At 47.5% G+C, this 14,378-nt stretch overlaps 1 protein-coding gene across 3 annotated transcripts in view; it reads right to left on the bottom strand.

Moving 5' to 3' along the window:
- Positions 1-14,378, bottom strand: part of TTC28 (tetratricopeptide repeat domain 28) — a 192,384-nt gene that overhangs the window by 76,409 nt on the left and 101,597 nt on the right. For all 3 annotated transcript variants that reach the window (XM_055794384.1, XM_055794383.1, XM_055794385.1), the window contains 2 exons: positions 2,952-3,099; positions 10-282 (listed from right to left, as the gene is read on the bottom strand). In XM_055794384.1, coding sequence (XP_055650359.1) covers positions 10-282; positions 2,952-3,099 — 421 coding nt within the window. The remainder of the gene's footprint in view (positions 1-9; positions 283-2,951; positions 3,100-14,378) is intronic.

Here is a 14,378-nt window from a genome sequence, read left to right as displayed (position 1 = left end):
GACCCTTACCTAAAGTCTTGGCTACATCCAAGTCCTGCTGCATGTATCCAGTGCTTTTCTCCGTATTCCCGAGGGACCAGTACGCACTGCTCAGTGCCGAGAACACTGATCCCCGCAGCTTTAGGCTGCAAGTGCCGATCTTCAGGGCAGCCTCTAGCACCACCACCGAGGCTCCATGGTGGCCCGCAGTCAGGAGTTCCTGGCCAATCACCGACACCACAACAAAGGGGCTCTTGTCCAGCTTCATCTTCTGCAGTTGTTGATAGGTGGGCTCCAGGGACTCTGAGACACAAAGCCAAAAGCAGAAGTTATTTACATCTAGACATCACCTTCACAACTCATCTTCCTTCTCTGGTAACCAAATGACAGGCGAGTTAAGGACCAGAGTGTCCAAATCAAACCAAGATTTATTACAGAGCTCAAATGCACCATCTAATACCTACTACATCAAGACAGATCAACTAGGAAGCTTCTGTTTTCCTTGCAGAAAGCACTTCAGGAAGACAGCACAAGCATGCTGAGTAGTCTCATAGTGAGCTCTGAAAACTGGCCTAATGGCAGAAGGAATAGAGAAAACATGTGTAGGGTTTTGTAGGGAACTGGAAATGGGCCGCCAGCAGTGTGTAAGAGCACTGCAGTTTCTGCTTCTTCAGCACAAACTGCAGAATCTGTGCCTGTCCAGACGCCACAGCACACAATGTACTCCAAGAGAGGTGACGGAAACTGCAGCCAAGAAGCTCCCCCTTATTCTGCAGGAGAAGGTACTCCTGCAGAATGACAGCACTGGACCTGCCAGACTACTTATAACTGGTCTAACTGCCTCCATCATTCAGATGATAAAACATCTTGGCCACGTGTTTCAGTCATGACATCAATATAACAGGACTCCAGAATCTCCTGACCAAGTGTCATTTCTTGATTAGATGTTCTCATCCAAATCAACACTACCACAGCAACCTCAGAAAGCCACTTGTTCCCCATTTTCATCACTTCTGCCTCTCTACGATCAGCAAGTATATGAACAACAAAAGAGGATTTCAATGCTTCTTTGAAGATGCAACCAGTGTGAACATGACGCCTGTTACTGACATCCGAGTAGATCCTGGGATTAAAGGCAGACCTAAGAGGACAGAAATAGTTGCTGTAACGTGCCACCAGTTATGTTTATCACTGCAAGAGCAGGTATGAACTCAGTTCTTGTCCTAAGGGGCTTACGACCCCAGCCAGGCAATCCAGGCAAACATAGGGAGAGAGGGGTACAGACAATGAGAAAGGACAAAAAAGGAAAACACAAGGGAAGTACTCCTGGCAACCCTGAAGTCCAGTACGAAAGGGAGAACCAGCATGGTAACAGAAGGGCAGACATGGTGCTCACTACTGCTCTTGTGTAATTGCAAATGGTAAGGCAAGAAACACAGCCACAGCTGGGTGAAAGATGCAGCAACAGTGATTCAGTTATTGGAGAAGGGAGTTTCATCTTCACCTCTACTTACTGTGGACCCGTGCTCCCCAAATCCCTCACCGACTGCGCTTAGTGATCTGTAGCGCGCCAATGACACTTACAGCCTTCTTCCCTGCACAGTTGCTCCTCTTCTTTCTCTGAATGCAAGTATCCTGGAAGCTACCACTCACATCAGCCTATCATGGCTTCAAGCAATCTGTTATCCTGGTGGAATCAAGCCACAAAGGACTGGCTTTACACCACAGAGAGTACCCGGGGAGGGGGCCAGAACATCAGACTCTGAATAGTCATTACAGTGGTACAGCATACACACACTCTCAAACTAAAACTAGTACTTTATAAGCAAGGCTGATCTAAACTCTGCCAAAGCGGTCAGTGGGAGGGTAACAACTGGAAGGCAGCAACACTGAGAAGCACAGCAGGGAGCAGCAGCACAAGTGCACAGCCGCAGTGCAACAGGCCAGCCAGATCAGCCAGCCAGACTTGGGGATGCTTACACAGAAATACTGTATCACCTGCATTCTAAGCAGCAGCCACAGCACCTCTGGGTATCAAATGAAATTACCTTCACAAGGTAACTGCTATATAGGACAGAAACTTCCAGATGAATTAATTTTAAAGGATGAAGAAAAACAGTGTAAAAAATGAAACCTACAGGGACATTTTTTCATTTCAGCGCTTCTTGGCCCCTAAGCCCTGGGGCCCCCAGCAGCATCTGCTGAGGATGAGAACTGCTGTGTTCCCTCCCGGGTAATGCCATTAGGACACCGCAACACAAAGCTTGCTAAAGAAGGAGAGCAACAGAGAAACAGAGCAGAGACTACCTCCTTCGTCTAGAGCAGAAAATCCTGGAAATGGGGACGTTATGAAAGAGGCAAAATGTTGTACAGCTAATATGGCTTCAAGGTCTGTGTGATTTCAACACTGTTTCTGAATATAAGTGAATGAGCAGAGTAGACTTTTCTGCTTTCTGGAACAGTGTTTTGAGAGATGTTAGTACCAGGCAAAAGCTGCTGACGTGCTCTTCTGGGCAAACACTGGCCTGGAGCACTTAAGACTCCCTGTTCCTGATGGTCCAGCACCAGAGCAGTGTGGGAAGTTGTTCCAAGTAATAATAAAGCCAGGGCCTCAGCAGCGCACACCTCTCTGTCTGCACTGATAACTGACAAGAGACAAACGAGCAAGGTCTTCATTGGAACTGCTGCACAACACCAGTCTGATTCATCTCCAGCACCTCTCGAGCTGGGTATCACCACCCTGCAGTTCCACTGAATCAGGAGAATAGTTTTTTGTTTGTGCTCCAACTTTGGGGTCCTTTCTCAGCACCTGTTGACTCAGCACGGAAGCCAAATCCTGAAATCTTTCCCTTCAAGGCCTCCAGCTTCTCCCCCCTGTCAGATGCTGACAGAGTCACCCACGGAGTGAAACTACTGCTCCTAAGTATCTCAGCAGCAGGTCACCATCCTCAGGAGGACCTCCTGGTGCTTACCTCGCATGGGAGATTTCATGGCGGCCTCGACCATGCCAACCAGAAGCTGAAGGCTCTTGGGATCCTGAGCCAGTCCCGACGCGAACGCTGCCAGTGCATCTGCATGACGTCCGAGATACTGCAGGGCTACACCCTGTCGGAAGTATGCCTGCAAAGCCAAAGGGAAGAAGAGACACCAGTTACTGACTTGGTACAAGTCACAAATCAGGAATCCAGCCGTGACCTTGTGTTGGTGGGTGCTGGGCTACACGCTCACACCCTGGCTGCTCCGGTCACACTGGCTATCATCAAAAGACTCCCAACACCACAGTCTGGTTTGTGACTGCCACCCAGTCGCTATCCCTTGGGCGAGATGGCTTTCTCAACTTTTGCAAGGCCTCAACTGTTCTGGAGACCAGGGATGGTAATTACCATGAAGGCAAAGCTTTCCCCTGGGACTTGGCCAATTACTTATTCTTAATTACTTATAATCAAATGCTCATTCTCAAGACCTCCACTGCTGCTCTCTCGGCTCCCACAGCACACAAATAACTTGCTTCCTTTCCCATCAGCTCTTGCCAATGAGTCCAATATAAACACCCAGTGCCAGGGGAGACCAAAATGCACTGAAAGCTCAAGGTGCAATGAAACACAATGCAAAGATCCAGGCAGGAGCCAAACCTTCTTTCTCCACACACATCCCCTAACGTGGACACCACTCAGCACTGTCCCACCTGTCGGGTACACCATACACACACACACATAGAGATATATATATGCACTTCTTCAATTGAGGCAAAACACTTGTAACTTTGAACATGTTTAGAAAAGCATTTTTCTTTGTGTTTTCCTTTCCAAGGAAACCATTCACAGGCATGTACAACACCTTCAAAGTAACTTAAATCTCTTGTCACCATGTATTTCCATTTCCACATCAGCAACAACACCGGCACGCAGCTGCAAAGCATTCCCAAAGAAAGCTCCCGCATCTCCCTGAACGGGAATACCAGGAACCGACACAGAACGCAAGAAAAGCAGAAACATGTTTGCTCACACATGAAGCAATGGCAAAGCCCCAGCTCAAAGGGCACCCAGAACTTACTTAGGAGCTACTGAGTAAGAGATCAAAGAAACTATAATCCCATCTTCACTCAAAGTACTCGCGTATATTTGTAGTCCATACATCTGGACATTATGTTATAAAAAGCTTTTGAATCTTCAAGCACCTTTGATGCCCATTGTTCAGGTTTTATCTTCACGTCCAGCTAGTACCACTCTGACAAAAACCTTGCTGCACTTTCGGTTCATTCAAAGCTACTTTGACAGCACAAATAAAGCTGTCAGAACAGAAGATAAAACATTATTTGTATTTCTTAAAAAGTGCTTTAAGAACATACTACTGGTCCTTCAGACGGGATCCTAATACCGCTTTCAAGGACAAGACCTCACCACTATTTCTCTCCATCTGTAATAGAAACCTGTCCTGAAGACACATTAAGTATACATCTGTGGAAGTCTTTTTACTTAAACAGGATAAATCTCCAATTAATACCCAAACTGGTATTTCATTAGAGCTTTCGGACACTTTTGGAATCCAATCCAGGGAGGCAGAGATTAAGTAAAATCAGAAATGACATGAGAAATTTATAGACATGAATATTTAATCTCTTTTCCATTAGTAAGCCTTGATTGTAGAACCACTTTTAATGAATTCGATGAAAGCAAAATTCTTTTCATTAACCTTTAGTATAAATGTGTTCTTATTGAACCAAACAAGCTACTGTACTGGAAACCCAATTCAACGTTAATTAGATTACTAGCATGAAGCTTTAAATCAAAGAAAATACAAAGATCTAACAACGAGCAGTGGCCATCAAGCATGAGCTCTCCCAGCAGTGAGCAAGCTGTCACCTAAATCACGGCATACACTTTTAAGTCCTTTTTTCCCCCCGATTTATCATTTAACTACTTTCTTTGCCACCTGATGACAGAGGCAGTCTGAGGCAGCGTGTCTCTGACGGGGACCTTTCCAGCCCACAAGGCTGGTCCAGGACAAACGTGCCTGCCTGATTCGTTATCAAGGATGAGGGCACGGACACGCAGCAGCCAGCAATGGAGGCATCCCCGACACCTCGCGCTTCGCAGGAAGGCAGCAGCCTGCCATCCCCCGCCTCGAAACGTGCTACCAGGGCAGGTGGTCCAACAGGGAACACGCAGCTTCCTTGCCACTGCAGCAGGTCAGCTAACCCAGAAACCCCAACCCAACTTCGCCACAGGGTTTCAAGGAAAAGGCAGGAGGGAGACGGATGCTACGGGCAATGCAGACAGGCCTCCCACAGCCGGCAGGAATATCACAGCATCCAGTCCCAAGGTTTAGGAGGGACCCCACAGTGCGATCCTCTCTCGCAACCTGTCCTATACGCACAACGGTTGTAGGACAAGAAGTAACACACTCCTCAGGTATAGGTACAGCAACAACTAGTTCTCATGTCTCCCGGGAAGGAAAACAGCCCCTGCGAGGAAAACTGAGCTAAACGACACGAGGTGAAGCCTCTGCCCTGCTTCCAGTTCTCATACGGAAATCCAAGGGCACGTCCATTCCCAGCAGGAGAACACACACCGCAGGTGCAACATCACAAAAAGTGGAAGATAAAAAAAAGGAAAAAGGAAAGAAAAAACCCAAGTCTGGCCACGGGTCTCGGAGCACCCCGCAAAGCAGCGCTGCCCAAGAACCCCAGTGCCTCCAGTGCAGGAGGACCCTGCCCAGCGGGGATGCACCGCGGCCATGGGGGACACTGGCCTCTGCACTGCCTGGCCACCGCTGCCCCGAGCAGCAACATCCTCACCCCCGAGCAGGCGCAGCAGGTTCCAGGTGACAGCAGCAAACAAGGCAGGGATGAGATTCACAAACAGCATGCAATTCAGTACCGCACATTTCCAGCGGCCTTTCTGGAATGTGTTTTTATCCCCTCCCTACATCTATTCCTGGAACTCCCCCCCCACCCTGGAAACCACTTAATTTGAATAGAAACACAGCATTCAGAGCTCAAAAGAAAAACCTATTAATCATAACTGAAAGAAAGATTTTGGCTGGTTTTTCTCCTGCAAAAAACCCTTCCTTCCTTTCTCCTCCAGTTTCCAGCATATACACAACCCGCCCCACACACTGTGTTCCACGGAGACCTTTAACAAAATAAATAAGAAGCATTTACATCACCTATTTCCTCCCCAAGAGGCATTCACAAGTTAGTTTAGCGTTGGAACGAAGACACCATATCAAGGGGAAAAAATCTACAAAGAGGAAACGGTGAGAATCACCCTTTGGAAGAGGAGAGGAAAAGGAAAGGACAGGAGCCAGCAGCTGCAGCTGAAGGAATGAGACAAGGAGCAGCTTTCCAGTCCCGACAGTCTTCCCACGGCTCAGAAAACTTTACATTTTTAATCACATTATGCAAAGATAGAAAAATACTCACTCTATGGTAGAAGTTACATGAATTTTCCAGTGATCCCAGGTAAGAAAAACCTAGTGATTCCTTTTAAGAAGATTAAAGCAACAAGAGAATGATGCTTTGCTAAAGACAAGACAAAAGAACAGCAGGTGTTTTCCAGCCCATGGCTCTTTGCATCCTCAATGTAGCTGGAACCACCTTTTTCATTTTTTCCCAATCTCTGCATCATACTTTCCAGGAACAAGGTACTGTGCAAAAAAAAGTCTCAGCTGAAATCTGGCACTACATCTCCTTTCCTTTTTATCCATCAAACCATTGAAAGCACTGTTCATATTCTGAAAGCAAAAAAAAGTTCTTCTAATTAATCAACTTGAAAAATATATTTGGCACTTGAGGCTTTAAAGCCATGCAGAAAGCTGGCCCTTAACAGGCTGCAAGTCCAAGTACAGAATGGCAGCAATGCGACGTCGCATCATCCCCGGCACAGGACCCATCCAAAAGGTAACACGTCTTCCCGCTTCACCCAGATTTTGCCCTCCCCCTCCCATTTTTTCCAATTTGCCTTTCTGCCCCCTGCTTTCCAGAACCTGCCATGTTTTCATGGCAGGAATATAGTTTTCAGTGCTTTTCTCTACCCTTAACTTAATTTTACAAAACTCGTATGAACAGATGAAGAGCACGGAAGCCCTCCCTACTTGGACGCTCCAGTTTCACGGAGGTGGCTGATGGCTGGGCTGCAGCAGAGCCCACGTCTGCCTAACCAGGCGTGATACCTCTCTGCAATTCTAAGCACGAGTCCTATTTGTTGTGCTCAATTTATTGACCGGTGTAGTTTCTGTACACGTTAGTATTTTTCATCTGTGTTTATTACAGCCCATTTAATGCCCAAGGAGAATTTCTATCTGTCCTGCCAGGAGTTGCCACTGGACTGACTGCTGCAGTGTCCAGGCAACGCAAATACGAACAGGCTTGTTAGTTTTCTGACCCTCATCATCTGAGATCCCATCTAGGTAACTGTCTAGACCCCAAATATTAGATTTTCATGTGCAATCTGAAACAGGATTAGAATGTAAATGCCATCATTGAAAGGGCCTGTATCAAGAAGGGTTCTGAAATTTCTGTTAACCCTTTTAATAGCAATGTGCAAGAACTTTCAGGCAGAGCAATAGTAATTGGTTTATAATTAATACAAAATATGCAATGAAGATAAAAATACACCACAAAGAAAGAGCATATACGAATATGAATGGGACCTCTATGTTTCCCAGGATTCTGCTAAACAAAAACAAGCCCAGTAAAGGAAGCCCAGAACAAGTCAATGTTTTTCTTACTGGATAAGTATCAAAATTTAATACAATTTTTCAGACCAGGGACCTAGGCAAATACTCATGCTGCACTGGCATCTGTAGCAGGGTCTGGTACACCTCTTTGGGCTCACATCATTTTGGCCAGTAGAATCCATGGCAATAAATTGTTCAGATTCTTAGCACGTCTCATAGACAACGTCTGCAAGAGTTAGAGGGAAGCAGCAGCTGCAGGAGCTCAGTCCTGTCTTACCACGGTCTCTCGTAAGTCTGAAGCATGAGCTCATGTTTCTGGAATATGATTTACTGCCAGGGTACATGCATTTTTCTAACAGTAGCCCGCATTATAGTCTTTACTGGGCAGGATGGGTATATCGCTTATAAATTTTTTACAACAGCTAGATTACCTGGCACGTAGGAGCCCTCTGAGAGCATCCCATCACTCGGCTGAGCTGGGCAGGCAGCGCCGCGGGAGCCCCGACCTTCTCCCTGAACAGGGTGACCCTTTCAAGAGCTCTACGCACAGACAGCACGTGCACGGCTGCTCCTCTCCGAGCTCTCCAGCAGAGACCCTCCTGGCTGCCCACAAGGAACACAGCGACAAAGGCTATCCCGGCTTCGGGATGTCCATCTGCCGAGGGTCAGGGGATGCCCGGGGGCTCCTGCCCCTCCAGCTGCATCCCCCCCGCAGGTGGTCCCTCGGCCATCGCACAGCGACACTGCTGCCTTCCCGCGCCCACGGCGCTTGGCTGGGGCGCGTCCGAGAATTCTGTCATCAAACTTTACGCTCGGAGACTCATTTACATAACGAATTGCTGGCTGATTTGTAAGTGGATAATGGCGACAGAAGAACGAAACTGGAACGGCATCAGAAGAACTTGGAGCAGAAAATTACTGTCAAACAAACATGGAAAACTTGGAAAAAAGCCTCCGCCTTAGACAAAGGCTCGCATTGTACACAGGGGAGGAAATTCAAAACACCTTTATATTCACGTCAGCTTCAGACCCTGGACAACCAGCTATCTGGGCAGGAAAGGCAAACACATAGAAAAGGCTTTTTCCACAATGCTCCCTTGGTTTGCCAGATCAGGAGATGATGCCAAAAATAGCACGAATAATCTATGATGCATTTAATAGGCCTGTTGTAAGCCTGCAGAACGAATGCCTCCTGGATCCGTGCAGGACCCAGCACCCACCGGCCAGCTCACCCCACCAGCTATGCTGCCCGCCACCCAGCACACCATGTGTGAGGAACGAGGAGGAGGAAAATGTGGGAACAGCCACTACAGCTTCCTGGGGCCAAGCACCAGGTTGAATCTTTCCTCTCCCCTTGTAACTGCTTCAGAGCCAAATTTTAGAGAAAACTACAGGACAAATCTCTGCTGTGGGATTTCAGGAATGTGAGGAGAGGGAAGAATGCGCTTTAATTCAGAACACATGCAGCACATGCATAAATACTGCTTGCTGTCCGTATGAACCGAACTCCCGCTTTCACCAAGCTGAGGTTGCACCCCAGGTGACAATTCCTCACGGTCCCCATGCTCAGCTGGCACCCGAACCACTACCACCGGCCGTCCTACCGAACGAGCAGGAAGCTGACCGACTTGCTGCTGCTGCTGCAGCATAGCTGCCTTATCTTCTACCCATCTCCAAGGTGTCCCTTACAGGAGCTACGCTACTTGGAAATGGAAATTTCCTCTAAGCCCCATTGAGCCGACACAGAAACCCAGGATGGCCCTGTTTTAGCCAAAGAGCATTTAATTATTCTTATTAATTGTGCTTCCACTACCTCCAGTGGGAGACTCTGCATAGATTGCTTCTGCATCTGAATTAAATGGAATCACCAGTACTAAAGAGTCATGTCTCTGCTTAGATGAAGCTAACAGCCCAGCTTTTCACTTAGCTTATTGCTGTTGCTCCATTCTTGCCCATTCCGGGCTCACTCTAGAAAGAGCAGCTACAGCTTAGACCCCCTCTTCAGGGGGCACCCCCACCTGGCACAACAGCGGCTGGTAACAGCCAGTCTCGCTGTCTTCATCAGCTACAGCTCTGAAGCCTCATTTAACAGCAAGAACTCGCCGTGCGTTGGGGGAAGCGCTGCGGACTGGCAGCAGCCAGCCTGTTGATGCCCAAATGCGGCACAGGAGAAGCACAACCAGCCTCCTGCGTTTCAGGTGGACAGGCACAGATGCAAGTACAGCATCTTCTGGAATTCCTCCACAAGTCCACGGCAACAAAATTTTGACCAATTTCTGGTTAAGCAACTCGGTTTAGAAATCACAGAAGAAAAGATAAGCCACCTTTCACCCCGCTCAGAAGTAACACTGACCTTGGTAAGATATTACTAGAGATTTAACAGATACGGTACTACACTAAATTTAAAATAAATGGATTAGATGACACCTGTAGGCTGCTTCTCGGTGAAGTTCAGGGCAGCGGCAGGACTGTTTTTAACACCGTATTGCCAAGTGCTTTATTTAGTTTCAGCACTGTACTGTGATTTAAATTGTATAAAGGTTTGATATTTAACTACCAGTGTACATCTGCACGCAACTCTCCCAATTCTAACAATGCTGAAAGTGTTGAGAACCTTTGCAGAGCTCAAGAATATACAAACAGATGCTGCTATTTGTTCCTATACCCTTAAAAGCAAAAACAAATGAAAAAGCAGTATAAAGGGAAAAAGGGAGTAATAAAAATCATGTCCTAAACTGGAAGGCATCCACCGCAAGAACTCTTCTTGCTATTCGGCCTGAGCATTCCAGCACAGAGTTTCATTGTCTCACTTCGAATTACTCATCTTAGTAGCAGCTCAGATGACTCCCCCCACGCCACCCCCCCAGCATTTCTCCATTTTGCACGTTGGCAGGCTGTGCAAGTTTAGGTGGATCACACTGCAAACCCCCCACAAAATCCAGAAATGAGACATTAAAGCATCTGGTCAGCCCACAGTGATGAGGCTTGGCATTCACCACCACCCCAGCAGGGGATATTTCAAAGACCCACATTATCTAGCACAGCGCCTGCGGAGCAGCCAGACAGTCCCGACTTCAGGCGACCTGGATTCACAGCTCAGACAACAGGTCTTACCCCAGCGCGCGACCGCTGATTAAACTAACACTGCGCAACAATTTGTAATTGTCACCTTGCAGCGAGACTACAGAAGATTGCCAAAATCCTGACATCTGGACACAAGAATAACTAACGCTTGGTTGTTGTCAGCATCACTCCATCCTTCCCAGGCCAGCAGCCCCAGCAGACGTTACTGGCACACACGCAGGCAAGGTGCAGCACAGGGCAGCCAGCTCTCCGGCCCCCGCAGCGCCCGCTCCAGCAGCACACAAACCACAGGACAACACACTGGAGCGGCACCGATGGGAAAACGCTGGCAAGCGCCTGACAGCAAAGCCTGCTTTCGTTCTCACACCATGCAGATGCCAGACACCCTGCAGGCCAGTGTTTCCTATGCAATGGTACCTAAATTACTAGGAGACAAATTCATTACAGTCCCTGTCACTGCTGAGGTAGTCCTCAGGCTGCCTGGATGGAAGCCATCAACAGACCATCTTCACCAAGAACAGTCAACCGCTTTGCCACCCCATCCCCACTCCCACTGCTCCCTGGCTCCCGTGCTGCACTCCAGGCGGGTCCCGGCAGTTCGGTCTCTCAAAACTACCTCCACACTTTTGGATTTCTCCAAATCCAGGCAGTCTTCCTCTGCCCAGAAGACTGGACCCTTTTGGCTTCACTCTCTGTCTATAAAATCCCTCCGTGTCTTGCATTTATTATCCACAGTACATCAGTCTGTTCTCAGCTGCTGTCCGATTGCTGCCACTCTGAAAACTATTTAGGGCTGTTTTAGAAATGCAACCACTCGTCCTCACTGAAGTAAACCAAGATACAATGAGATTCACCAAAAAGACAGCTGGAAGGCAGAGACAGCAACTCGCACAGCAGCAATCTGGAGCCAGAAAGCACCATCTCCAAATTTGAGTCCAACAACTAATAAAACATTTTTGTTTTCTGTCAGGTTTCTCCTGCTTCGTGATTGCAGCTGTGATCTCCAAACCCGAGCGTGCTTAGGTCTAACAGCTGTAAAGGCTGGCCATTCCACAAAGGATGGAAAGCAGAGGCCTCCATGGGTACAGGCTGCTTAGTCACACCAGGTATTCCAGGACTTTGCCCGTTTACAGAGGCACTTACCCATGCAGAGCACCAAACCTTGCTAGATTTCAGATGGCTAAAAACTGGTAATTACGAAGGGAAAGTACTGAAGTCATTGCAAAGACTAGCTAGTCTAGCAAGATTCAGCCATGATAAAAAGAAAAGCAACTTTGTTCTCAGCTATCAAGAAAATCCTAGAGAGAGAAGCTCCCGTTACAGCGGAATTTCTTTCTGTTCCCTTTCCAGCATTATAGCAGGGGTAACTAAAGTCCCTTCAAAAACCACAGCTACTCACCTGGACTGATTTTAATAACAAATACTTCCGACGAAGGAAACAAAACACACATTTAATGTAATCCCTCCATAGAAATCTTATGCTGGCCATACAGCTGATACTGTAGATAGACTTTCACTCCACTGACAATTAAAAGCCACAGGCAGGGAATACAGTTGCTTCATTTTTATTTATTTTTAAAAAAATGTTTCTAGTAGAGCCTTGGCTTTTCTCTAAATCTCAAACTTGGTATCTGAGAATTCTTGTTTCTCTTTCTGAGTCACTCTGATGGAGCGTACCTGAACTCTGAACGAAGACGCACAACAGTTATTAGTGAATTTGGGCAGCAAGTCCAACTCGTTAGCTCAGCTGGGGCACGCAAAAGTTCCATCTCTCCAGAACAGAAAGAGTGGGAGATACAGGCTCTGCAGGAACAGCCAAGTCTCAGCACAGTACATTTTCCATATATTTCAGTTACCACCGATGAACTTAGGAAGAGGAAAAGCACAACCATAAAACAATGCCTATCTGCCTTAACTCACGGAGAATAACATTCAATTCTGTCTGTGCTTGTTTAATGCCTGAAGTCACACCTAAGCTATTTAACAGGTGAAAATTAGGAAAAACAAGTACCAGAAATAATCACAAGCCACAGCAGAGACAAAGTTCCCTGGGAATTTGCCTTTCAAAGGAAGATCAGCCACGTGTCCCTTACCCTCTTTCTCACATGCTCCATCTAGATTCAAGCCCAACCTCAAAGTCAATTTCATGTATTTTGATTTCAATTTGAAAAGAAGCAAAGAACTTTTGGCCAGGGGAAGTGACACAGCCAGACGGCACCAAGCGGCACTGCAGAAAGGACCCTGGAGGCTGTGCTCAGCAACGGGCAGCTCTTAACAGGCTCTCAGCAAAACCAGAAACTTTGGCTCCAAAAAAGCCTTCATTATACTGAGCCCATCAAGCACTCTTGAAAATAATGACTTCTGAGCGATAAGTCAATTAGGGACCCGACTACCACCACCTGCTCAGGAACCCCGCCAGGCAGGTGCCTGCCCTGCCCGCAGTGTGACTTGTTTCTCCGCCAGCCGCGGTGGTTGCTGTTACCTGCTGAGCGCGCAGGCTGCACCAGCCACGGCGATGGGCGCACGGAGCGGCGCGGTTCCATGCTCCGGAAGGCAGCCACTGCCCCGGCACAGCTTCAGCTCTGCCTGGCCTCTCTGGAGCACTCGAAGGGACTTTTCATAACACAGGTCATTTCTGCACCGAGCTCCTATCTCCAGGCATCACTTCCAGCAATGGATTTGTTCAGGATCGTGGTGTTTTGCTTCCACGTAGGTGACGGCACCAGCATAACTTAGTGAAAGTACATTCAGACTGGCAGAGCAGACCTCCCAGGTGAATTATAGCACAGCGTACAGCACAGGTCAGGCAGTGAGACAGATAGAAACAATAGGGAGTAGATTAAAACTTGGTAAGGCACTGTGGTATAACCTTACCCAAGCGTTACAAAACAGAAGACTGACTAGATGGGCTGTGGAAAAGCAGCATAATGGATCTCCCCAGCTTTCTAGTTTTCCTTTGTTTGTGACAAAAGGACAGCGCTCAAAATTATTTCAAGGTAGCGAACCACCGGCACAGACCAACCCAGCAGCAGCTCAGCCTCCCCCTCAACTGCACACCAGTCTGGCCACACCACCGAGCAATCAGGTATCTGTCAGTCATCTTACAAACTTAACTCAGGCACATAAAAGATGATCTGTTCAAAGTCAGTTAGTAAGAAAATTAAGCTTGCTAGTTACATACGTTGTGATCAGCTTACAGTTTCAGCACCACAGTTGTGTAGCTTAAATGAACACTGGGAAATCAAATGTCATCTTCCTGAAGCATCCCATCTGGAAAGATGAATCAGATGAGGAGAGGTGACAGCTCAGCATTTCCACAAACCATGCGTTCCCTGATGTCCCCAAAGCGCCTTAAGCAGACTCCTTCCGACCTCCCACCAAGCCGTCCTCCCTCCAAACAATCACTGAAGGAGCACAGGGGACTTCTGGGGTCATCCAGCAAGTTCACTCCTCATTTTCACCTGGAAGTATTTGCTTCAGGATTGTTAAGAGAGAAGTGGATGGATATTAGGTGCAGCAGTCACAGTAGAGTGAAAAGATCCGGCAGAAATCCTCTGAGATTTCACTAAAGCCACCACAGTCCTAAGATTGTATAAAAAGGTGGGGAGGGGGAGGTGTAGAGAATCAGGTCTCTT

Source organism: Falco peregrinus, chromosome 2 (assembly GCF_023634155.1).
Source record: "Falco peregrinus isolate bFalPer1 chromosome 2, bFalPer1.pri, whole genome shotgun sequence".
NCBI lineage: Eukaryota > Metazoa > Chordata > Aves > Falconiformes > Falconidae > Falco > Falco peregrinus.
The sequence above is the reverse complement of the archived record's forward strand: the minus strand, read 5'-3'. Positions and strand labels throughout refer to the sequence as shown.